The 26412-nt window shown below is 41.9% G+C and overlaps 1 protein-coding gene across 1 annotated transcript in view; it reads left to right on the forward strand.

Annotated features, from left to right (window-relative positions):
- The window catches only part of arhgap35a (Rho GTPase activating protein 35a), a 66095-nt gene extending 40142 nt beyond the window's left edge, over nucleotides 1-25953 (forward strand). Inside the window, exons 2-7 of the mRNA XM_074679046.1 lie at nucleotides 1471-5314; nucleotides 10820-10961; nucleotides 17642-17719; nucleotides 19510-19641; nucleotides 20951-21056; nucleotides 22087-25953. Coding sequence (XP_074535147.1) covers nucleotides 1583-5314; nucleotides 10820-10961; nucleotides 17642-17719; nucleotides 19510-19641; nucleotides 20951-21056; nucleotides 22087-22582 — 4686 coding nt within the window. The 5' untranslated portion in view covers nucleotides 1471-1582 and the 3' untranslated portion in view covers nucleotides 22583-25953. The remainder of the gene's footprint in view (nucleotides 1-1470; nucleotides 5315-10819; nucleotides 10962-17641; nucleotides 17720-19509; nucleotides 19642-20950; nucleotides 21057-22086) is intronic.
- Nucleotides 25954-26412: the final 459 nt, after the last annotated feature.

A 26412-nucleotide genomic window follows, 5' to 3' on the forward strand; every position in this document is an offset into this window, starting at 1 on the left:
ATGATTAATAGCATTCAGCTTCCAGTTGTTAATTAGATACGTGCAGTGTTTGCTGTACTCAATTTATAGCAGGTGTGTGGTCGCCTTTTTATCTGCAGTGTTCTCTTTATTGAACAAAGTTTCTTTCTCCTCCTCCCGTTTCCTTTTCATTGTCTGTCCCTCTGGTGTAGCACTGTCTAACTTTGAATTTCATCCTTGCACATCCAGAGTATGTTGTTGTCTGGAAAATTCAATTCAGCAACAATGAAGGCTTTGTCTTCATTTTGCTCCCTGTTAAAAAGGCTATTCATGATTTATAGCTGTTTTAGTGTCTGATTTACTACATTGACACTGCAATTGTGACATAAATTGGTACTGTGGTACTGTACTTCAAGTTGAGTCTTTGAAGATTTTTTCTTTAAAGATTGAGCTGTAAGAGTGGGTCTTTCCTTAAAGAGCATCCAACTCAGTCATACTCTGATGTGTCTGTGGGCAAGGCACTGAACCCCAAATTCCCCCCCCAGCAAATGTGTCTGAATGGGATTAGCTAAAACTGATGGTCCCTTTCCATAGTTTTTGCCACCAATTTGTTTACATGTGAGATTAGATGAATGTGACTAGCAGTGTAAAAGCATTTAGAAAGACTAAAAAAGAGGTGTATGAGTGCAAGTCCTTTAACCATTCTTACTCTTGTTGTTTTCAGTTCTGATCAACTGCTTGAATGTGTAAAAAGCGGCTCTGCGTGTTCTCAAATAAATGTGTCATGTCTTTGCAGCACAACACATGTATCATCAGTACATATGTGAAGACATTAGCGATGATGTTTCAGCCAACTCTGATCAGTTTGCAGGCTGATGTTTGGTGAGAAATATAGGAAAACATGTTTTTGATGGAGAGTCAGCCAACAGCCAGCACAGCCTTTTAAAATGCAGATGGCTCTCCCTAGTTGGCCAATTAGTAACTTTAGCTCTGCAACACTTATCTGCTTTCATGTTCTTGTTTGTGTCTTTCATTTTGGGGTGAAGGGAGCTTAGCGGGCCTTTTTTCACAAGTGTGTAGTTAGAAGTGTATGCATGTGTTTGTGTGCTTAGTCATTTATTCATTTTCTGCAACAGTCAAACCCTGTGTAACTTTGTTCCACTGCTGCTGGCACTGAGACATCCAACCCCACGGTTAGCCGTCTGATGATGAGCTCAAACACACATAGTCTCTAAGAACATTCGAATGAATTCTTGAAGGCACCGCTTTTAGCAGAGCAGCCCAGGAAGAATAAAAATGGAATGAGTTAAATGGGGTATGAATGACTTTTCAGGAAATGCTTATTGGAGGAATATTTTAAAAGATTAACCAATATTAACCTTCTGTCAGAGGAATAATGATTACAGACACAGGTTTTTAATCATAAGCATGATTGGAAAATGTTTGTGCTATATTTCTCCAGATTTAATTCACTTACCATGACTTACCATCTCTCTTTTTGGTGACTTGCAGGTCCAGACCTCAGCTCTGTGAGCCCCTCTTGCATGGAAACCCTCCTTCCTTGGCAATCCTCTCCTCACCCTAAAGCCAGCAGCCAGCATGGCAGGATGACTCTCCGCCAGCGATGATGATGGCCAAAAAGCAAGATGTCAGGGCACCCACCTACAACCTGGCCGTGGTTGGGCTGTCCGGCACAGAGAAGGAGAAAGGCCAATGTGGTGTGGGCAAGTCCTGCCTGTGCAATCGTTTTGTTCGGCCGAGTGCAGATGACTTCTACTTAGACCACACCTCTGTTCTCAGCACCAGTGACTTTGGGGGCCGCGTGGTGAACAATGATCATTTCCTGTTCTGGGGAGAGGCTGGTCGGATGGTGGAGGAGGGGCCAGAATGCCGAATGAATGTGGTGGAGCAGACAGAGTTCATAGATGATCAGACATTCCAACCCCACCGGAGCACAGCACTCCAACCCTACATCAAGCGGGCGGCTTCCACCAAACTGGCTTCAGCTGAGAAACTGATGTACTTTTGCACAGATCAGCTGGGGCTTGAGCAGGACTTTGAGCAGAAGCAGATGCCTGAAGGCAAGCTCATGGTGGATGGCTTCTTACTCTGTGTGGATGTTAGCAGGGGTATGAACCGTAGCTTTGAAGACCAGATGAAGTTTGTTACCAACCTGTACAACCAGCTAGCTAAAACAAAGAAGCCTGTAGTACTGGTTCTCACCAAATGTGATGAAGGAGTTGAGCGCTATATTAAAGACTCTCACACCTTTGCCCTTGCCAAAAAGAACCTACAGGTGGTAGAGACATCAGCAAGGTCTAATGTCAATGTTGACTTAGCTTTTCTTACACTGGTTCAGCTTATAGACAAGAGTAGGGGAAAGCCCAAAATCATCCCTTACTTTGAGGCCCTGAAACAGCAGAGTCAACAGATTGCCTCAGCTAAAGACCGCTACGAGTGGCTGGTCAACCGGATTGTCAAGGACCACAATGAGACGTGGCCCAATGTCAGTCGTCGCATGCAGTCTGCCCCAGAGTACAAGGAGTATGTTTTCCTAGAGGGGACAGCTAAAGCTAAGAAGCTCTTCCAGCAGCATGTGCACAGACTTAAACAAGAGCATATAGAGAAACGAAGGAAGTCCTATCTAAGTACACTACCACAAGCATTGTCTGTACTGTTACCAGAGTTGGAGGAGATCGATCACCTGAGTTGGTCTGGTGTTCAGAAAGTCTTGGAGACAAAGAGAGATTTCTCCCAGTGGTTTGTAGTGCTGGATGACACGCCTTGGGAGACCACACCACATATTGACAATGTGGAGGACGATCGAATCCCCCAGGACCTCCTGGAGACACCTGCTGCTGAAGCTATCTATGAGACCCACCTGGAACAGCTGAGAAATGAGCGCAAACGGGCCGAAATGAGATGGGAGTTCAAGGAGAAGCTTAGTGTTTCTCCTTTCATTACACCAGGAAAACCTTGGGAGGAGGCCCGAAGTTTCATCATGAATGAAGACTTCTATCAGTGGCTAGATGAAGCAGAATATCTCGATATCTACAACAAACACCAGAAGGAAATCATTGATCGAGCCAAGGAGGACTTCCAGGAACTACTTCTTGAATACTCTGAGCTCTTTTATGAACTGGAAGTGGATGCAAAGCCAAGTAAAGAGAAAATGGGAGCCATTCAAGAGGTGTTGGGTGAGGAGCAAAGATTTAAAGCCCTGCAGAAGCTTCAGGCAGAAAGGGATGCCCTGGTATTGAAACATATCCACTTTGTCTACCATCCAACAAAGGATACTTGTCCCAACAGTCCACACTGTGTGGACAGTAAGATAGAACAGATACTGGCTTCCAGGTTTCCTACCCGCTATGCATCATCAGAAAGTTCAAGACTTGAGGGGGGAAGGGCAGAACGAATAAACCTTGTCATCCTTGGGAAAGATGGGTTAGCCAGAGAAATGGCTAATGAGATAAGGGCCTTGTGCACCAGCGATGATAGGTATGTGTTAGATGGCAAGCTGTATGAGTTGACTCTTCGTCCCATTGAGGGTAATGTGCGTTTGCCGGTCAATTCATTCCACACACCTACCTTCACACCCCATGGTTGCCTGTGTTTGTATAACTCTAAGGAGTCCCTTTCCTATGTTGTAGAGAGTTTAGAGAGACTTAGGGAGTCAACTATCAGCAGGAGAGAAAGGGAAAACAGCTTAGCCCAACTTCCACTATCCCTTCTTCTGGTTACCAAGCGAGGGGTGGGCTCCATAGGGGACATTGGAGGGGAGACAGCTCAGACTCTCATCCAACAAGGGCAGCAGGTGGCTGGAAAGCTGCAGTGTTCTTACCTAGACCCTGCCTCTCCAGGTGTGGGCTATGGGCGCAATGTCAGCGAGAGGCAGCTCAACCAGATGCTTAAGGGCCTCTTAGAAAGTCGGAGAAGCATAGGCAGCAGCTCCCCTCCATTACCCCCTCCATCTTCTGCCTTCAGAGACTCTCAGTCCCAGCCAATGCTTGAGGCAGACCTTAGGATAGTCATGTGCCTCATGTGTGGAGACACATATGACCTTGACCAGCTCCTTGCTCCCTTCCTGCTGCCCCAGCATTGTCGACCTGCCAGTAGCCTCAGCAGTGGAACTTCTGTTTTGCTGGATGTCAGTGTCGGGAGCCAGAGGCAGAATATTGAGTTATCACTACTATCCTTTCATTCCTCATTCTCCCTCCGCAAGACTAGACTGGTCCACGGCTACATTGCAGTTTACTCTGCTCGCCGCAAGGCCTCTATGGAGACATTATGTGCTTTCCTGTGTGAAGTCCAAGACATCATCCCAGTTCAGCTGCTATCTGTAGGGGAGAGCCAGATGGAGCTGTCAGACTCAGAATCAGCCAAGGAGCAGATCAGTCAGGGAGAGGAACTGGCCCATGAAATAGAAGCAAGGTTCAACACAGTCATATGCGGACATGGGGGAGTGGTGGGTGGGCTTCATAAGATAGACCTCTTCCAACCTTTTTTCAAAGAGGTTGTAGAGAAGCGTACTATTGTGGAGGCCACACACATGTATGATAATGTAGCTGAGGCTTGTACCAATGAGAGCATCAGCCCCCGCTGTGGCTCTCCAAGTCCAGTTAACATTCTCATGGACTCAGAGGACGATATTGATCCATCGCCACCTTACCCAACCCTCAGAGAGGATGGCAGTCTGAGTTCTCACCTTGGAAGCTTCAAGTTGCCAGATCTGGATTCAAGTGATACTTTCTCTGTCATTTCTGAGCTGAGCACCTTTGAAAGTAAGCTTAACAACAAGATCCCCCCACAAGTGAAGCCCAAGCCTGTGCGTAAGGTCAACCTCGGTCCCTACATGGACCAGCAGAGTGGAACCAACCGTCGCTCTCAAGCTGTCACCTGGGCTCCAGGTAGTGATGGTGGCTATGACCCCTCAGACTACGCTGAACCCATGGATGCTGTGAGCAAACCTCGACCAACAGAAGAGGAGAATATTTACTCTGTACCTCATGACAGTACACAAGGCAAGATCATCACAATTCGCAATGCCAACAAAGGTCATGCCAATGGAAGTGCAGGGGGGAATGGGTCAGACAGCGAGGCTGATAGCAGCTCACTTGAACGTAGGAGAAAGTTGTCTGCCATCGGAGTAAAGCCTAAGCTTTACAGAGACAGATCAAAACGGCTTGGGAAGTTCAGCAGTTTCAGGACAAGCTTCTCCATAGGCAGTGACGACGAGATGGGTGGTCCTCCCAAGGCCAGCCAGGATGATGGAGGTGCCCAGAAGGACAACTCGATTGAGGAAAGTGAGGACCCCAAAAGGAGAAATATCCTCAAGAGCCTACGAAGGAATACAAAGGTTAGTGTTTGATTGTTAAGTGGCTTTGTTACTTGACCACACATTGTTACATCTGAAGTTGGGATGAAGTTGAATTGACTTGTGTAAAGAAAAATCCAAACACATCAGATAACAAGTTTTAAGTGCGTTAAATTAACCACTGTATCAGCAGTTTTTTGTGCACTTTTATTGTTTTCTGGAAGAATTGGATAAAATATTCATTGACTGTAGTTTGTTGAGCCAAGAGACAGAATCTTTTTTCAACAGACTTTGAGGTGGAAAACATTTCATGACTAAAAGTGTGTACACACCAAACACATTTTCTTATGGTCACATGAGCAAGTTCCATTGAAAGTCAACAGGTAGACACAAATTTGCATCAGGGATGCAAATGAAACAGCACTGGTGTTGGCTGCAGGTTTTCCACACCAGGCAGTCTCCACCTCTCACTGGATGCCACAGTTAGGATCCTCCTGCAGCTGTTCTCAGACTTCTTTATGAATCCCCTGTGGTCAGGAACCTGCAGCAGGGGTTGACTGATAGACAAGACAGTTTGCATATCTTTACATATCTAGTTATTTATGGAATTAAAACTGCACAGTAAGCACTTCCCTTTTTTTGCTGTTTTAATGTGAGAATTTATAGAGCTACATAGACCCAACTGATCTGAACCTCACTTAACTGTAGAACAGTTGAACATTTAAAAAAAACACAAGTTTATAGTTTTGTGGACAAGAATAAAAATATTATTTCAGGCTAAGATTCATACACAGCTTAAGCTTTTTTGGCAACATCATGAATTAAACTATATGTGTTTGATATCCGTGCGCTCCAACATCAGGATGTCTTGATGAAATCCAGACACTGATCCTAAGCTTACAGGTTGTCAGGCTCGTCATTAGCCTCATGTAGCTCTGGAAGCAGTTACTGTCTATCTGTATCATCCAGGAGAAGATGGTAGGAATAACAGAGTCTCTATGAACCCAAACATGACGGTGTTTAGATGTCAAAGTTGGTTGACTAACTTCAGTCATGTTTGATTACGGTACTTTGATACGAATACCTGCAACAAAAAAGCTTTCGGTATCAAGGAGACAGACTCTTCTCTCCTCTGTTGTCACTTCAGGGTTAAGGAGGTCAATTTTTTTCTTTCATAGAATAAAGGCATAATGATATTGGTGTGAGGAAAGCAATGCATATATTCTTCTTGCATGTTGTGTGTTGGCACTACAAGAATTGTAATCTCATTATTTTCTGTAACTTCCCTCAGTAAAAAGTCACAAACTGTAGAAGTTCTTCTGAAAATTTATCCCCACTTTTTTTTTACCCCCCACTGCTCTCTGAGAATTCTAAAAAGGAGACAAACTTCTAAACTTCCTTGCTACAGGGAAGTGGCTCTTGATAAATGAAGACATAGCATAGATTACACTGCACTATTCTATCTGCTAGGGTTGTTTGCATCAAGTTTACCACTTTAAGATCCATTTCACATCAAGACTGTATGGACAGCGTCATCCATTGTTCAGATTTGTTACTGAACATAAACACAAATTGTGATAAAAAGAAAAATATTCTTGGTACCAACCAAAAAGTAAATCTTCAGTCTGTGTTAATGATATTTTCACAATATTGCACATAAGTGATGCAATGATAGATATAGTTATTATCAAGATGAGGTTGTCTCATTAACCATTCAGTGTTGTTGCAGTGCAGTAAAGTTGGATGCCAAGGCTAGCCGACATGTCCCCAAAGCTTACATCTCTGCCTGTCATTTTGGCTTTGCGCTTTCATTCTCTTTTATACTCACAGGGTTTTTCTTCTTTTCTTGCTGATTCATACTTTCTGCTTCTCACATTCCTGTCACACTCTGTTTCCCCCCTTTTTCTTTTCTTCATAACGCTGGATTTTTCTTTTCTCTTCACTTACAGGAATTTCCCCCTTTCTTGTTTTCCCCTACCTCTGTCTTCCTGTACATGTCTGTGCTTTTTTCTCATAGATGTGTTGTGACGGTGCTTCTAACCTTACGGGATTAAGTGTATCTGCTTGGTATGCTGTTGTCCATTCACACACACATGGCGTAGTACATAGATGCTAGCTGAATCAGAGTTACAGCTGGTTATTCTGTGTGTGTCTGTGATAATTACCAGGGCTGTCAGTGAGGTGGAACAGGAGGGAGATGATTAATGTTTTCCCACTCTCAGCTGTGATGTACAAGAATGTGCATGTTATATAGCTCTAAATTATTTTCTTTAAACTATTTTCTTTATGCATTAACTAACTTTCACCCAGTGTGGTTGATGTGTGAGACTCAAAAATGGCCACCCAAGTAGCTCAGGGAGATGCACTGTAACCATAGCTCAGCCACTCAGGGCCTTTGTCAGGATGAACGTAGTCAAATTTTCAGCCGTTTTCAAGGTAAAGGTGTGGTTTGTACTTTTGTCCGCTCAGAGTCAAGCCAGGTAGGGAAAAAAATAAAGACTATACTCTGAGTCATTAGTATCTAAGACAAAGACCAACTGTGTTTCTGTCCTGCCTGCTTTCCCTCGACCCAAGACCGGAAACATTTCCTTTCTCTCTGGCAGCTTTTTTCAGACCTCCTCACTTGCAACCCTTTTCAGACCTCTTCAGCCAGTCAGAGGAATGCTTCAAATTCCCCAGTCACACCTAGTCCAGTCTAGTGTCCTTAAAGGCAAAACAAGAGCAATGGGGGACAACCTAAGGAAAAGATAAAAACCTAATACCAGAAAGAAAATGAAATGGACCTGAAAGGATATAAGATTTTGATTCTTTCTTATTTCTGCTAAGTGTTTGAGTGAGCTTTGCACGTAAACTCTCACCATGGTGTCTGTTTGGTAGCATTAAGGATTTTGTTCTGTTTGTCTTTTGTAGTAGAGGTCTGTTTTGTCTTCCCAGCGCTGGCATCATCCTGTCTCTGTCAGCAACTAAAAGGAGTGGCCAGAAGGCAAAACTGCAGGGGGAGAAGGCAGCGAGAGGGGGGGAGTGAGAGGAAGGGAGAGAAGTAACAGCATAGAGACAGTCTGAATTTCTAAAATGAGATAGGTCACAGATATACACCACAGCCAGTGTGACAGGACACAAATAAAATAAATTATGAGCTGCTTCTTGCAGCCACAAAACTGACTTTGCAGTGAATGTGACAGCACTGCTCTGTGATTTCACAGATGATGTTGTCTTGTCATGTACTCTCTGTTGTTACTTCTCCTTTATATCAATTAAAGCCTCATGGGTGTTGTGTGCACTCATGAAAACACACTCCAGATGTGCATGTACAGATGTGAGGCTGATGACTACACATACGGATGTCTGTATGGTTAGTGTCACAGAGGGATCGGGCAGGGCAGTGGGGAATGTAGCTGCAGATGAGTGAAGGAGTTATGGGCAGGAACAGGCTGATGCTGGGCTTGTAACAATAATGACTGGCAAACTAAGAGACAAAGTCAGGAGGTGTTGGAGCTGATAACAGTTCTGTGGAGTCTTCTTCAAAACTTCTTGGACTAGATGGGTGAAGTTTGTATTATTTCTTTGATGCAAATAGCAATATTAAGACTAAAGAGCAGAATAACATTATTATTTGTTTCAATAGCTGCCCATTCATGAAGATGAGCAGATTAGCCAATGATGAACAGAATGGGTAATTACATCTGAGGAAGCACTGATGTATCTGAGGAACATTGATAGTTGTAATTGTGAGTTAACAGACACCATCTACTTTACAAAGACTGTGTCATATGCAAATTTAATTCCTACTTATCTTTATATTTGTTTCATCAACAAGATACTGATAATTTTGTGTTGTTTGCTGATTTAGAAAAGAGTGGTTTTATTTTTGTTCAATTTTTTAGGGTAGAACATTTGTTTCTAGGTTTTATTCAGTGTGATTGGGCCACAAAAAACTGACATTGAGTGAGTTATTGAGATATTACCATATGTCCCAAGTTAATGTAGGTCCTGTTGCCAGAAGGCTTCTGGTCAATCTAAGCTCCACTTCTTTTGCCTTTTTCGGTGTGGACCAAGACTACATCCATGTTTTATACAAAAAAAGAGGTGATTTAAAGTACGTATGTGGAGGGACCAGGAACAGTTTAAATACATAAAATTCCATATCTCCTTAATGAAATAGAGAATAACCCAAAAGTAAGCACTGCACCCAAGAGGAAACGTGCTGTTTAGAGAAAATGAAACCCATGAGGTAGTGTTAAGGTTGCTGTTAGTTAAGGATCTGCTTGAGGCTGGCTGCAGAAAGACTAGAAGTCATGTACACACCCAGTCAAAAAAACAGACTTATATGGCATTATAAAGCATATTTACAGCCTGGTTCAGAAAAAGGTTTGGGTCAGAAAAGGTGATCTTGCTGTCGGCACACACTGTACAAAGGCTGAACTTTTTTCTATCTCTGCGGTTTATAAGATATTAAGATCTTCTGATTATCCAATCAGAGACACAGCTCAGCTCACGTGACTGACGGGCACCTATAGCTGTAAGCTTAAAGCCTGCGTCATATCCAATGTGGCTGGGGGCGTGGATTAACTTCATTTCACTGTTTCAGGAACAAACGGGTGACGTTGCAGAGACTACGTCCATATGTTATACAGTCTATGATTGCACCACTGAGCCAAGTGAACATAGAAAAGGTCTACAACAGAATTAAGTTGTTGAAACTGAAACACCATCTAGTGCAGTATTCTTTAATTTAATGATCTGATCTGATCAGTCTTACCTTGAAAATCAGTCAGTTACAGTTTTTGTATCCAAATGTGTGGTGGAGCGCAGTAAGGCCAGTATATAGAGCAGAGGGCTCACAGAGCTTCTTCTCTCCGATAAGCACCCCTCTTCTCCCTTTCCTGCGTCTGTCAGGTTTGCACTAGTCCCACAGTCTGTGTGACCAGCCAACCATGCACCCTGCCCCGGCGCCCTGCCTGCCAGGGCACAGCCCCAGGGGACTGACAGGCTTACTACAGATCCAGGCTTCAAGGGCTTCAAAACATTCTCACTAAACACCCTTAATGCACAGTTCAATTATCGCTGAAGGATGCAGCAGTGCATGTTACAGTAATGTGTTAGAGGAAATGATATGAATAACCAAGGAATCAAACAACGAGTGGGAGTTTAACTATCGGAGAACTGGAGAAAGAAATAGACACGCAGAGGGCCAGAGGATGGCAAGAATGAAGAGACGTGTGATGAAGGATTTGATTTTAATCTGGCTTTGTACAGATCAGGGTCTAAGACAGGAATGTGTGATAACTTCAGTTTAAGGTTTTTAAGAATCTGCAGGATGTGTGTCTGTGTGTGTGTGTTTTTCTTCAGAACAGGCCCACGTAAATCAGTGTATTCACATGCAAATAAGGTTATGATCTTAACAAATAAATTGTGTCATTTATCTCAGGAACAGTGCTTCTAGGCTGTGTGTCATTTTGAAAATGTTTGCAGGTGTCAGTAGTTACTCAATTCTTGTTGAGTGTTTTTCTTCCACTAAGCTACATTTTCTTCTCAACTCCTTTTTAGAAACCTCGCCCCAAACCCAGGCATTCAATCTCCAAACCCATCGAGAGCAACTACTTTGGCATGCCACTGACCACCGTGGTTAGTCCTGAAAGGCCCATCCCGATCTTCATCGAAAAGTGCATCAGGTTTATTGAAACAACAGGTGAGTTGACGTCACATAAAAAAAGAGCAAAGATACCGCAGAGTATGCACTCAGATGCAGCCATGGTTATGTTTTTCAGTCTTTTTCTGTCTTAACTGTTCTAAATGTTCTTCTCCCAGTTTGCTATACCTGCGTCATGACCTCCTCACATAGTCATTGCCTGATCTTATTCCTCCTTCCTGGTGGGATTGTTATTTCACTGGTCTGCACTGCTAAGAGTGTGATTCTGATGTTCTAACTCCTTTAGTCACAAGCTGCCTCTTCTCTGTGCTTTTCTTTTGAGCTTTTCTTATTCTTTGTTAAGGTTTGATAAATGGGAGCACATGGGTGAGCTGTAGGCTTTATAGCTGGGCACCACCAGGGACTTGAACTAACTCACCTCTTACTTTTTTAGAACCCAAGAAGTTGTTTCATAAGAGAAGGCAAATGCAGTCTATTTTACAACATTAAGTCCTGACCAGAGGTTTACTTAACTGAGACTTTTCCTTTTTTTTCCAATATATTTTTTATAAAGAAAGTTCAAAACAAGCTGTGCAATGGGTGTTAAAAAATAAGAGTACATTTGAGAATAGTATCAAAAGACAATAATTACAATAAGAATTAAAGCTGCAAATGGTGATTAATTTGCTGTGTTAATACACACAGAAGCATAGGGGGAGGAGTAGAGTAGCTGAACCCAGGAGATAAGCCCACTCCACCCTGTCCAGGCCTTCTCAGAACACGAAAAGGTGTGAATGATGCTGAGAAGCCTCCTGACATTAGAGAAAGAGTGCCTTCCCTCTATGGATCCTGTCTGATCTTCTGAGATTACTGTGGGAATAATAGCCTCCAGACGACAGGCGAGGACCTTAGCTAGAATTTTAACGTTGATAGAGAGGAGTGAAATTTGGCGATAGGATGCACAGTTTTGCTGGGTCCTTGTCTTTCTTATGAATGAGAGATATAGAAACTTAAATGAGCATGGGTGGCAAGGTGTTGTGCTGACATAATAGGTAGTGGCCATAGTAGGAGTAGTGGTGCAAGACGCAGGTTTCTGACACTGGGCGTTCCAAAATTCATCAGATTTCATGATCTATTCACAAGGTCAAGGCATCCAGTGCAAGAAGAAGCAAAGCAACCACAAAATGTCTTTGACCCTCCACCATGTATGACTGAAGGGACCCTGTTCTTTTCACTGGGCCTCACTTTGTTTCCTGTAAACAGTGCCATGATGTGCTTTGTCAATAAGCTCTAGGTTTGTCTCATCTTTCCACAGTGTGTTCTCCCGGAAGGATTGTGGTTTCATCACAGAAAGTTTGGCTAACTCCAGTCTGGCTCTGACCTCTTACCAAAGCTTCTCTTTTCATTCAGATAGCAACAGATAGTGCGAGCTGACACTGTTGTACCCTGTGTCTGCAGCTTAAATTTGACTGGAAGTTGATCAAGGTTTTTTATCCACCATTTGAAAAATCCTTTGTTGTAAACTGACATTAGTTTATGCTCTACCATCCACATCCAGAGAGGTTAGTTACAGTGTCATGGGCTGTTATTGCTGGTATTCCCCCTGGAGCCAGGTTAGCACAGATCGGTTGTCCAGCTAGAGATATACCTGGAGATAGATCTTACATTCACCATAAAGATGAATGGAAGGATAGGTCAGTGTAGTCTCTTTTTAGCTCTCACTGCAGTACATGTGCACCAGCACGTCATCTTGCCTCCTTCTCAGGAAACATCAGGCCTGGTACCAGTTAGCATCGACATGCTACTGGCTGCTAGCAGCTGATATCATATGTAAACAATGAGACCATAGATACATGTAGGATCTCTGGACAAACACAGGAACAAAAAAATGTAAAAACAACACAGAAAACGCAACCAGTTTGGTGTTAATGGCCAACAAATAAGACACAAAAAGTTATGACAGACTCTAAATTCAAAGACAGCAGAAAAGACAACAAAAAACGAGAAAAATTTCAAATTCTAATGAAAGTACTGTGTTGTCCTAATTAATTTTCATTTTTCTTTAAATTAAGCATGTCACTGTAATTGAACGCCTACGACTTTTACAAACAAAAGGGAGTAATTTCCTCTTTTTTAATGTATAGTGGACTCATTGAGGTTTTGGAACCTTTAATCGCTTACCTAAATGACAAAAACGTGTGCTGTTATGGCTTAACATAGTACTTTTATTACTTTTGATAGAGTGAGTCTCATTACAGTAAGTGAGATCATCCAAACTGTGCTATGTTTACTGATGTCCCAAATCATTCCCCTGGCATCTCTGTCCCAAACAGAGTTCCTGTGTTCAGGGATCACTGCCATCTCTCGAAACATCCAGCCTCATCTTCCTGAATAGGGGTAAAATGTTGAGATAACAGGGCATCATATCAGATTTTTTTTCCCCTTACCTAAATTTATGTATTGTAACCTCTAACATTTCGATGTATTTGTGTCCTTCTTTGTCCTTTTCACTCTTGTGTGTGTTATGGTGTGTTTCAGCCAGGAAATGTTCAGCTATATCGCCTACCTCTGTCTGATCAAAATCAACACACGGGAAATTGGAAAAAAGTTTGGCCCCTGATTTTTTTTTTTTTCATCTGTAGGAGTCTGTATCAGTCTCTGAATTGATGTACATACAGTATACAGAAATATTTAGGTACATCCTTACACAGTACACAAACACATGCATGAAATAGCTGTGGCTTGAAGGAGAAATCAGCTACAATGTGCTTTTTCATTTTGATTGTGTTTCCTATAAGAAGTTGGCTCTACATATCCTGTGTCTGTGTCTACAAGCTGAGGGTATAATGACACTCACAGGAAATTACCACACAGTGCTGACTCTATGTTTGTCGCTACAGTATGAGCAGATAATGGGGACACATGAGGCAAATCCCAGTCCTGCCACTCTGACCTTGTCCTCTACCACCTAAACAAAATAGTCACAGAAACCTTTAACCTCTTCCTAGCATTTCTTTGTTTATTAAAATTTGATTTACAATCTCCAGATTATTATTACATTTTTAGAATCCAGCCCTTGGGCCATGCGATATCCTTCAGACCAAGCCAATCTATTTATTTTCTTTCTTCTTTTTTTTTTCTTTCTTTTTTTTGTTAGAGTAAGAACCACTAAATTATTTCACAACATAACTCCAGTTTTCATTGTCTAACCAGCAGTCTTGTTTCTCTGTTGCTCCTCTTAATTCTGCCTCAATACTGACTCCTTTGTCCTCAAGGATAATAGAAGCGCTTTTCTGTGTTATTGTCATGCATTCTTGCAGAAAAGGGACAGTATAAAATCAATCCATAGTGACTGCTGTTATCTCTCCTCTGCTCAGGCTTTCTCTCGGTGTGGTAGCTGCAGTTTGCCATTGTGCCTGTGGGTAACCAGGTGATGAATGTATCCAAGGGTGTTGCAGCATATCTCTCGGCTGTATTAGCCACCATAGTGACATAAAGGGTAGCACCCAGCCACAGCCTGATTTCTATAGTGGACTATGGACCTCAGGCTCCTGGGCGCTGAATCCAGATATACTGTGCTGGGCTAATTTGGGATTAGCAGGAGCACATCTCTCAGTGTAAGAATTGCAGCAGGTTTACAGGTGTGTTGGTCTATTTCAGAACTATTGGGAGCTCTGGGATTACTCATTTGTAGTTTACCTTTACAACCCATGTAATAATTATAACACCATGATTTGTTGAGCATTATTGATCAGGATAATACTTACATAGAGCAAAGGAAGATGATGTAGATGAAGTGATTGCCACGGAAAGTGTTAGTTTGTTTGCTAACCACAGGAGGCGTTGTCTTCTGAAGAAGTCATTTGTTTTCAAACATTCTTTCTTCCCTTTCTGAACATCTTATTTCAAACCACTTCTACAACAGCTCCACCCAATGATGCTACTCCCAGTCCCTCTGCCCTGTTACTACCCCTCTGTATCGTTTAAGTCTCATGTTACCTACATCTTTTGTTCTTTAAAACAAATGCCCCATCCCTCTGTATGTCCGTCCTTATCTTAATCCCTTTCTCATTCCCTCTTCATCAGTCTGACCCCTCTCATATGTGTCCTTACACTCCTCCACTATCTCCCTCATATTTCGCTGCTTGTCCTATTTTGCCCTTATCTCACTCTCTTTCCACTGCTGTACACTGTGAAATAAAGGTTTGGAAATGTACCTGAATGAGGTACCTGCACTTTATCACTCCAGTATTGATCTATCAGGGTACGAGCACGGTACATTTTTGTACCTTTCCTTTGTTGCTCTAAAATAACATTTCTGTACCCTCTGGTACAAAAGTGTATCTCTTTCTTTACAGCTCTAAAATGTACAATGAATGAATGAATGAAATAATTTTTTTCAGCTCCCTTGCAACACTTGAAACAATTCACTATTTCAAAGTAAAATTTGGCATTTCCAAGAAAAACCAAAAAGGGAAAGGCAAAGCAAAAATTAATAACACCTACCCCTCTTATCTCATAAAGCTAAACTAAGAAAAAAGATCACAAAAACAAAACAAAGTAAAAAAAAATATTGTTAACAACAACAAGCAATATTAATGCATGTTGCTGTTGTTGTGCATAATAACAAAAACCTGTTAATTAGAATTCTCCCTGGTGTATTTCCAAGTTAAGTGGTTTTTGGACAATGGTTTTAGCCTTCCTCATGTACTTCATGTTTTTACTTCTTCAGGAGAGGATTTCCATAAATTGACCCCTCCAACTGCCAGACGATGATTTTTGGTGTTTGTTTGTATCTTTGGTTTTTGAAAAATAAATGTTCCCCTCAGACTTTATTGGTTGTACCTCTTTATAAACAGCTTCTGAATACTATGTGGTAATTGACCAGTTTTTGCTTTATACATTGTCTGTATTGTGATATATTCGACTTAAGTCAGTAAATTTTAGTATGTTGAATTGCAGAAAAGGGTTGGTGGGAGAAAGGTCCAAAATGGTCACCTTAAGGACCATTTTAATACTTAAATGGTTTCAGTGTAAAAATTGTACCTTTGAGGTAGAATTGTGATACCCTTACTTCTCTGTGTGTGCTGCATTGCTCTCCCTCTCCCTATCTCCCTCCCAGCCGTGTTTTCTTAGTGTCTAGCTCGAAAAGCCTTTGTGGATAATTGATTGGTAGAAGGAGGAGATCGATACAGTATGCCTCGACTGAAAGCCCTCTTATTTCCTCCCTGCATCGCTCTTTCTTGCCATCTTTTTCTGCCACTCCCTATCTCCATTGCTCCCTTAGGATTGCTGTGTCTTTCTGAATCACCAGCAAAGTGTAAACTAAGAGAGCTTATCTCATTAAAACTAGAAGATAGATTTTTTTAATGACAGAATATTTAGTGATCTTTTGTTCACAACAAATGTGATTTCTTCTGTCATCAGTGTCCTTATTTGACTCGTTTGATTGTGATTAAGTGTCAGAGTACAGGCCAGTGTTATTAAAGGACAAGACTTAAAGTGGCAGGAATGTGTCTTGTAGACTGAAAAATTGAACATAGTTGTTGTGAATTAAAAGTGCATATCATTTTATTCATTAGTGTTATTCTTGTAAGCCTAAAATCCCAATCTCATGTGCCCGTGTTGTAGCATAGCCACCCTGACTGCTCGGTCTGTGGATTTGGTCTATGGCTTCTGCCTTGATGCCATAGTGCTACAACGCTGTGCTGCCCAAATGTAAACAAGCAAAGATAGTTGGCATCTAACCGCACTGAACTGTGGATTGGCTGTATTTTGACCTTGAAAAGAGGGTGGATTCTCAGCTAGCATAGCCACGCTTGGCTAATCAAATTGACATTTTTTTACCCAGAGATTCAGAGATACTTTGTAAAATAATTGTTCTTAATTTTGACTGTTGGTTTAGTTTTCTCTCACCAGTACACTGGCCCATAAGCCAAAAGAAAAAGATACAGCAGCTTTTGCTTCTCCCCCAGTGAGACATTTTTACAACACATGAAGAAATATCTAGTTAAAAAATACTGATAGAATAAAAGTACTTCCCAAAGCTATGAACAGTCAGTGTCAGAGATTTTATGGCATCGTTAAAACTCTGAATTTGTCTTTTATATCAGATAATTGTATTATGTGGGAAGAGGTTATTGCTGTACATAGATAATAACACCCAACAGGCCTCTTTAATGCCTATTAGATCAGCTCTCTAAATTGTGACAAAGCAGACTGCATGTGCTTTTAACCATTAAGAGTCTTGAAAGAACACAAATTCAACCAGAAGGTTAAAGAAACAGTCTTCATTGTATAAAAATAGCTTGCCTTCACATTCCTGCTCTCTTGTTTGGTATTTCTGCCTTGATGAATGGATTACAGCCCTTTAAGGAAATGACTACACATGTAGATATTCCCTTTGTTGAATGCTCTGAAGTATATTATCAAAAGGTAATGCCCACAACATCTGCATTTTTTTGAGTCATATAAGAATGTGTTGCTCTAAGTTGGTGGGCTCTCAGTAGACCTGTAGGCGTTAGCTAGAGGTTGAATAAATGGTGCTTTTAATGTGTTTAGATTGTTGGGAACAAAGTGTGCGCCCATTAGTCGAGGATGCTATGGCTTACTTTGTGAATCTCCTCGTCTGTGTAATGACAGTTCAAAGGGTGGTTGATCATTTCCAATAAAGCTTGATGCTTGTTGCAGATTAAGCACATGTAGCACTGATCTAACATTTCTCTTTCTTCTCCTGCTAGGATTGAGCACAGAGGGCATCTACAGGGTCAGCGGCAACAAGGCAGAGATGGAGAGCATGCAGCGACAATTTGACCAAGGTTTGTTGTTCCTTGCATACTGAACTCTTATGTGTATGAAATTATATGCTTCAGATGTACATATACAAAGCAATATGTAGAGAAAGGCTATGGAGGTGCTGGTGTGTATGTATCCTTCTATCTATAACGAGACGAGGATACCCTAATTAACCAAACAACTTTTATTCTACCAAGGGAATCGGCCATGGCTCCCTCAGAGCACCCTCCTCAATTTTCCTCCTTCTACCAGTTTGTGTGTGTGTTGACACAAGTGCATGTCCAAGTTATTTCCCAGTGTGTGTCCCCAAGCATGTGTCTATCTGGTGTGAGCTGTTAATTACCTCCAGATTGGTTTGGTTAATGAAGCATGTTGCTGCCGAGATAAATTGCAGGGCAAGATGGCCTTTATAGGTCTGTATGTGTGTGGGTGTGTGTGTGTCGTTGTCCACGTCCGTGTTCATGCCTGGTTGAGGTTAAATCTAACTCAGGTAATCAGACTGAAAGCCCAGCATTGAATCATTCTGAGCCTCAGGGACAATAGGACAAGACAACTGCAGGTGAAACCACAGCGTAGGTGTCTCATGAAAATAGCACTTCATCAGCCCCATGAAGATCCCCATAACTCATTACAGGAGGCAGTATCCGAGACATGGCTCTTAAGAAGTCTCCAAAATTAGAGTTTAGGTGGAATCATAGACTATATAAAACATGGATGTAACGGATTGGTTCCTGAAAAAAAGTTTTGAATGTGTTGGGCACCATGTTGAAATTGCTGACCCCTTACAGGCAGGAGAGCTGTATCTCTGTGTGACAAACAGCCTAGCTGTCATCGTACATTGTTTACATCATGCACATCGTTTAGGAACAACAACAACAAAATAAAACCTACTCTCCCAAGGCCATGTTTTGATCAGGGAATAAACTTCCTATTTTTTTTCTGTAAAGACAAGCATTTTAAAACAAAGACTGTAAGTAAAAATGGACATCATCTTGCTTGGCCTTAAGCATGGTTGCCACAAAAACTTCTACCCCAGGAGGTGCAGATGGCCTAGTGGTCTCGGTTGAGCCCCATGTGGTTCGCATTCAAGTGGGTGGCCCTGGTTTGAATTCCTCCTGTTTCTGGCATATCATTCCCCACTCTTACCCTTTTCCTACTCCATCCACTGTCCTCTCCTGTCTCATAAAGGCATGAAAAGACAAAAAATAAATAAATAAATAAATAAATAATAAATAAAATAAATAAATAAAAAATTCTCTCCCTGGTGGCTGGCTGCAGTATAGGTCAAGAACTCTATCTCCTAAGTCATTCCTGATTAGCTGTGGTCAAACTTTGAAAAATAAATACTCCTTGTTTAAATGTTTCTCACATCAATATGTTGTAGTGATACGAAGATACTATTGGGCTGCACTGTTTTTGAGTCCTCTTTTTTTCTAAAAAGTTTATTTTTTCATTAGGAATAAGTTGTTGAAATGGGGTTTTATGATGAATGGCAGCTGCTGTTCTTTTGTAATTTTTGGAGAAAGTGGAATAGGAAAGAGAGCCAAGGAGAAATTGGACTTAAGAAAAAAAAAAAAAACAGATTCTCTCAGAGTCCCTCAGTCTCTTCTGCCCAGACTCTGGCTGCTCAATGGTGGCACCTGTAACAGGAGTATTTTGGCTACAAAACTGTTCAGTGGTAAAAGGCGCAGCCACTCTGTGCATTCCATGTACAGTCTGTGTTTTAATAAGGGAGTACACCAAAATACAATGCTCAGTTAGGTATACGCAAATATCTTTAATGTCCTCTTTTCATTATTCTTTCTCTCCCCAGATCACAACCTGGACCTTGTGGAGAAGGACTTCACTATCAACACAGTAGCAGGAGCCATGAAGGCCTTCTTCTCAGAGCTGCCAGAGCCTCTGGTGCCCTACAGCATGCAGAGCGAGCTGGTGGAAGCCTTCAGTAAGTCCTGGGGTGATATGATGAGAGGTGGACATGGGGTTAGGGGAATTTGGGACCTGAGGTGTGGTGGGCGGATTCTGCCTTAAATTCTTTCCCCTTCATTTTGACTTTTCTTTCGCCTAACAACCATGACTCTTGCAATCCAAATCCATTCATGGGGAGAATTGGTTTTGCCTTGCTGAGTGAAGGAAAAGAGATGAGAAGAGCATGTTCAGGGATGGGAGGATGTGTGGATGATTGCATATGATGGAGGGATAAAGGAGCTCAATGAATGAAGTCATAAGAAAACAGTCTTGTGCTAGATAAACCAGGCCCCATGCTGCCTTCCTTTCCTTCTCTCTTTGTGTCCTGTAATCTGTTAGAATGGAGATTTAAGGCATAGCTTAGTCTTGCATTGCACCAGAGATATTCACCCCTAGGCTGCAAGGCTGCTGTCACTCACAACCTCTGTGTTTGCTAGTGTGAGTGTGTGTGTTTTTCATGGGCCCAGCGAGACCCTTCAGCCGTGACAGAGACCTGATAAAGCTGCTTCCATCAGTGCCACAAAAGAGCCAAAGAGCAGAGCTGAGGTGGAGTTTGAGATAAGAAATCATGAAATTATGCTTGAGTTTTGGAATGGGAGTTATTTTACCGACAGCTCCAGTAAAATGAGAGGTATGAGCAGAGCTGGGTGTGTTGTTTAAAATGCGTGTTGCCATGGTGACATCACATTTGAAAAGAAGAAGAAAGTTTTGATTTGATAGCAAATGATGAATGTGGAGCAAGTGGAGCTGTGTGAAGTCTTTACACATAAAAATGTGTTTTTGATCCACACTGACCTCATAGTGGGAATACGAAGTCAGATTCTCTGATTGTAAATCATGTTTGTGTAATGTGGATGAGAACATCTGCTGGTCTCTGCCTCGCTCACACATGTACACAGGATGGACTTTGTTAGCCGGTTACGTCAGCTGTTCTGACTCACTCCTCACTGCCATCAGGCTGAACACACCCAGTGCATGTATGTGTATGATCTGTAGAAAATTGTGATGGGTGTATACATTGTATGCTTCTCCTCCGGGATTTGTGTGATCTGCTTCTAAATTCTTATGTACTGTAGTTTTGAGTAGTTTTTGAACATTGTAGGTGTGTTTTTTACATTTCTCAGGATTACAAAATGGAATCACAGTTTCTTTCAACCTGAATCCAGTTGCTGTCACTGTGCTCCTCCAGATTTCCTCTCTGTACTCATTATTCCTAATCTCTCACTCGTCTTTTCCATCAGCCCTACCCCCTAACCTTTCTCTGTCTTATTCCTTCCTCCATCCAGAGATCAACGATAGAGAGCAGCGCTTCCAGACGATGAAGGACTTTCTGCGCCTCTTCCCCAAGGAAAATTATGAGGTCTTCAAATATGTCATCAGCCACTTGAACAAGTGAGTGATGGGGTCGGAGAAGGCTTCTGACAGCCGTGCTGACTACGCCGCTGAGCACACAATCCAGTGACATCACCATGACATCAGCAAAACTTGCACAGTGACAGAATAAGGGTTTTCTTAGGTTGAAGCATGACTTAACCACTTTCTGTGTGGAGATGACAAAACAAAGAGGGTAACAAAGAATGTAGCATTGTGAGAATGTTAGCATTAGCATTGAGCTAATGCATAATACTATGCCACTATTGTGGCTTTAAGCTGTGCAGGAAAGAAGTCCTTTATTTCTCTTATTAATGAAAAAATCTAAAACTGAAGAGATCAAAATTTTCTGATTGGGGTTCAAACCTTAGGATCTTTTGCTCTTCTCTGCTTTTCAAATGTATGAACGAGGTTGGTGCTTGGTTTGAATTTTGAGGTGTCAAGTTTTGCTCATTTGCTCAGTTAAAGTTCCCTGTTTAAACTCCAAACTGGTAAAATCACGTGGTTAAATGTTGAGTTATTAGAGCTATCTCTTTTTTCTGTCTATTTTTTTCATACGATAAACAATTAAAATTTTTAATGTGCTGAAACAAACTAAAACATAAAGCATGTGGTCATACATGACTAATGACTAATGTTGTTCCTAAAAACTGTTCCAGTTTGACTTACAGATAATCTTGGAAAGGATTACTCAATCTTTTTAGAACAAAATTGAAAATTGAAACTCTCCTGCACACGGTCCAACTGCCAACATTTTGGTATCAAAATTTTAATTATAAATCTTCAATGTATAAGTTTGTGAATCTGTATTTTGATTCAGAAAGTGTACATGAGTAGTTTTTTGTGTTGTATCACAAAGAAAATTGACTTATTATAATTTGTAATTTTTGGGTGATACCAGAGATGGCCACATACATTTCAAAGAGGCTTTTGTCATCCCTGGCTACTTTAGATGAGCCCTAGCTCAGAGGGCATTGTTTGTACATTTATTTTACCACTGAAAAAATTTCACTATTTATTTGTGTATTTAATTCTGGATTCTGTTCCCCAGGGTGAGTCAGAACTACAAACTAAACCTGATGACCAGTGAGAACCTCTCCATCTGTTTCTGGCCAACTCTGATGAGACCAGACTTCACCACCATGGACGCCCTGACTGCCACCCGCACCTACCAGACAATCATCGAAGGCTTCATCCATCAGTGTGCATTCTTCTTCTACAATCAGCCGCTGGCTGAAGGCCTCCCTGGCTCCCCAACCTCAACGCTCTCTTCCTCCTCTTCCTCGGCCTACTCCTGCATGGCCGGGGGCTACTCATCCTCACCGACTCCATCCCCTACTCCCTATGTCCTCCCTGCCACCCCTCCTGTAATCCCGCACTATGGCCCTCCAATCCATCACCAACACCACCATCACCACCACCATCATCATCATCAACATCAGTCCCCACCCCAGTCCCCACCTGCAACTCCCCAGTCCCCACTACCAGCACTGCTGCCGCCCTCTCTGCACCCCCATCACCCCCCTACAGAACAACACACGCTGTGAACCAGGGATCAAGGCAATAAGGGAGAACAAAAACAAAAAGGATGAGATTTAGAGAATTTAAGGGAAGATAACATTTTTAATTTTGGGAGAGAATTAAAGTAGATGCATTAAGGGAAGAAGGAGCGGAAAGCTGAGATTGAGTGAGATGCAGTATGTACAGGGAGAAATCTACTTGTCTTGGTGAAAAGAGGAAGAAGAAGAAAATGCCAGGCTGTTTGAGCCTGTTTCTTTGAGAAAAGTGGAAACGTACACAGGCAAAAAAGGGGAAAAAATGAACTTGAAGTCTCTACCTGCCTTTTTTTGCCACTTTATACCTTTGTCTCTCTACATCTAGATGTGCCCTCCTTGCCTTATAGAAAACCTTCACACATACACACTACTATAGGAGAGTGCAACTATGCTAGGAACTTTTAAAAGGGGCTCAGAGGTAAAGTACAGGAGGGTATGAACTTTGTGGGGGTTTCTTCACCACATACACCCAGTGGCCAGTGTGCCCCTGACAACCATCCTCCTCAGTCCCTTTGACCTCTGACTTTTGCTGGGATAAGGCAGGAGGTGCGTGTTCTCTTTGCAGTCCAACCCACCAGCTGTACCTACCTGGAGAATGTGGCTGGGACAGATATTGAGCAGAAAGTAATTCCTGGAAAACATGTTTGTTAATGTCGCCACTGCACATGAGGACTTCTGAAAGAGAAACGTGTTGCCACTCACTCAACTGGATGTTCTGTCCTCTTGCATCTCCCACATGACTATCTATCAACACACACACACACAGACAAATTCCAGTTTCAGTCATTGCAGGATGCCAAGCACAGAGGGGAAAAAACTAATCTGACTGGGTCTGCAAATGGGAGGAATGAATTACGAAGGCTCTTATACCTTGGGCTTTCTGGGGAGTCTTCTGATTGGAAAAAAAAGCTTAAAAAAGGGGATGTTTGATTGGGATAAATTTGAGTTCTTAATATGCTGATATACTGCCCTGGGAATTCTTGATTCTGTTCTTCATTTGACACAATCTGTGTAATCTCAGCCTGTCACTCATTGAGCTACCCTGTGTATAAGTGTCTCTGGGACTGTCTGTTCATCTGTTTGTGCATGCATCCCTGCCTTTAGTTGTACCTGAATTTCCTGCTGTGGGTAGATTCTGGGAATAATTCCAGTGTTGGACCTCCACCTGTCATGTTGCTTCTTTTATGCTGCAGTGTTTTTTTTTAAGGGTTAGTCTGCGCTGCGAGGACCTTGTTTTTTTTTTTAAAAAAAAAGCACTTTCCTGAGCACTTTGAAGGCACATTTCAAATTGAAGCTGCCAAAACATGACATGACAGCCAACGTTCACTTTATTGTCAGTCCACCCCAAATCTCTCTTTCTCTGGGAGCACACCACTGACATCTAGAGGGAGAATTGGCTACTGCAGCCATACTGTCACCTCATTACTACTGCATGGGCGTAGCACCATTTTTCCTACTGTGGTTTTTGTAGCGTCAGGTTCTCTTACAGGGTGCAGTTGTTGAGTTTTTTCACCGTTGTATGTCAGGTAACATTAACTCAAGCTTATGAAGTGTGAGATTGTAAATAGGAGAATAGAAGTGAGGCAGAGCAGTTTGAAATCTTGTGCACATCTGTTGAGATTACATGGATTCATGCTGTGTGGTCACAAAGCACATGGCTACATTGCGATTAATTAGACATGCAGTAAATACATTTGCCTCCCTATCTTCTGAGAGGTGCAGTCCACCTCTTGGATGCTTTTAATTAGTGGTAGCAAACAAAGATAGAAGAGACTGGGGCACAATGTAGCATTAAAAGCAAAGAGTAAGAGCTGGAACCAACGCACACACAGGATGGAGCTGTAAACACAGCAAACACCTTGGGGCAGCAAACCTGGTCTTCATGGACTTGAAATGTAATTTACAAGTATAACCCCGGCTCCCCCCTGCTGTCACTTTTATGCCACAGCACAATCCCGGTTACTCCCTGTCCAACAGAGACAGTTTGATACTTGGAGAGACAGCAGACAGAACAGATAGTCTATTCATTCGTCTGCATGACATGATTGGAGGATCACAGAATTCCTCAACCCCAGCTTGCTGTTACCGTAGAAACTAGCGAGATAGGGCTCGATTAGAGTGGCTCAGCCATGATCAGGATGCGTGAGTGTGTGCGTGTGTTAGTGTGCAGAAAGGTGTGTGCATGTGAACCTGTTTGGGGTAGTATGTATGTATACTACATGTCCATTTGATACCAAGCAGATGAAGGTCTCTCTATTCTGTTTGACACTGAGTTGCATTGTTGCATGTCTCCCCAGACCACCATCTCTGCCTCAGAGGAGAAGAAAAACCTTAGACCAATCACTGAACTCTTATGGAAGCTTTTATCAGTCTACACTACCTATTTACATGTGTGTGTGTTTTCAAGGATACAGGAATTTAGCGTGTGTGTTTGGGTGGCTAGGTTTGAGCTAACATGTTAGCAAGCTGTGCTTGGCGGACAGCCAGACTCCAGATCCAAACAAACGTGAAAGGAATGCAGTTCTCCTTGCGGTCATTACCCTACTGTGTAACCCTGTTAGCCCGTCCAGATTACACACACTGATCCTCATAGAAAGTGTGAGAGAGACTGGGAGAAAAGGGGAGGGAGAACAGCCAGCAAATGGGTGAATGGGATCATTATTTGAAAGAGAGAGGCAGAAAGGAGGAGGGACCACTGGTACTTGGGTGTGAACGGCAGTCAGTGGCGTTCCTTGTGTATATCGATGTATATACTGAACTGACTGTGAGGCAGCCAAAGACTGTGGGGAAAAGGGGTTTGATGGGGAGATGAGGAGCAAATTGACAGTTCAGAAGAGCAGTTGAAAAAATGTGACTTTGGTTCAGTGATATGTGGCTGCATTGCTTTTCTTCTCTTTTTTTTCTTTCTTTTTTTGCAACAATGGTGACAGATGTCTGTTAAGTTAAAATGAAAAACAAACAGAACTATATTCAAATGGTTGTTTATTGGTATGTTAGAGGGTCTAACAATTTGCCCTTTAGTAAATGGTGATAAAAATGTTTCTTTTTATGTTTTATTTTAATAATTAAAAAAATACAAAGCATTTTTTAACAATTTCTTTGTGGACGATTGAGAGACCTGCCTAGTATAATGCATGATTTCTTCCCAACTGGGGAAGAGGGCACCACCACTCTCACTATTTAAGAGATGATAAAAAAAAATATTAAGAAATTATATGGGGAAGGAAAACAAAGAAAAAATGAAGTACTGTAAATCGAAAAGATAACATCAACATAAAAAAACTGTCATTATTTGCCAAGTATGGTAATTTGTCTCAATGGGAATGGTGTATACAGCAAGGCCTTATGTGATCTGTATCATAGTTAATAAATCAAATCTTGTAAAATCCCTGCCTCTTGTTTCTGTCTTAATGCCAGTAACCATTTTTGTTGAGCGGATGACCTCAGGAAAGATGGTAAATCATTTATGATGCTTATAAATAATTTAAATTGACCAAAATAAGGCTATATAAGAGCTGGTGGGTTGACTCTTACATAAATAACAACCTGCATATTAGGTAACCCCCTTATTAGCCTTGTTTGTCCATTCCAGGCCTCTGTTGAAATGTGACAGTGTTTTAAAGAAGGAGATCCTGTCCAATCATTAGACATAATGAATTCATTTCAAGGTCAGGAAAATTAAAATAGTCTTATATTCAAGTGCTTGTAAGCTATCGAAAACATACTGGTAAGTAATATACTTCATTTCTGAGAAGATTTCTGTTTGTTCACCAGTCACTGTGGCCACTGGTTTCCCAGGGTTACTAGCCACTGAGCATTTT

Source organism: Halichoeres trimaculatus, unplaced genomic scaffold (assembly GCF_033239565.1).
Source record: "Halichoeres trimaculatus isolate MK-OKI-2021-1 unplaced genomic scaffold, fHalTri1.1 fHalTri1_scaffold_9, whole genome shotgun sequence".
Classification (NCBI taxonomy): Eukaryota; Metazoa; Chordata; class Actinopteri; order Labriformes; family Labridae; genus Halichoeres; species Halichoeres trimaculatus.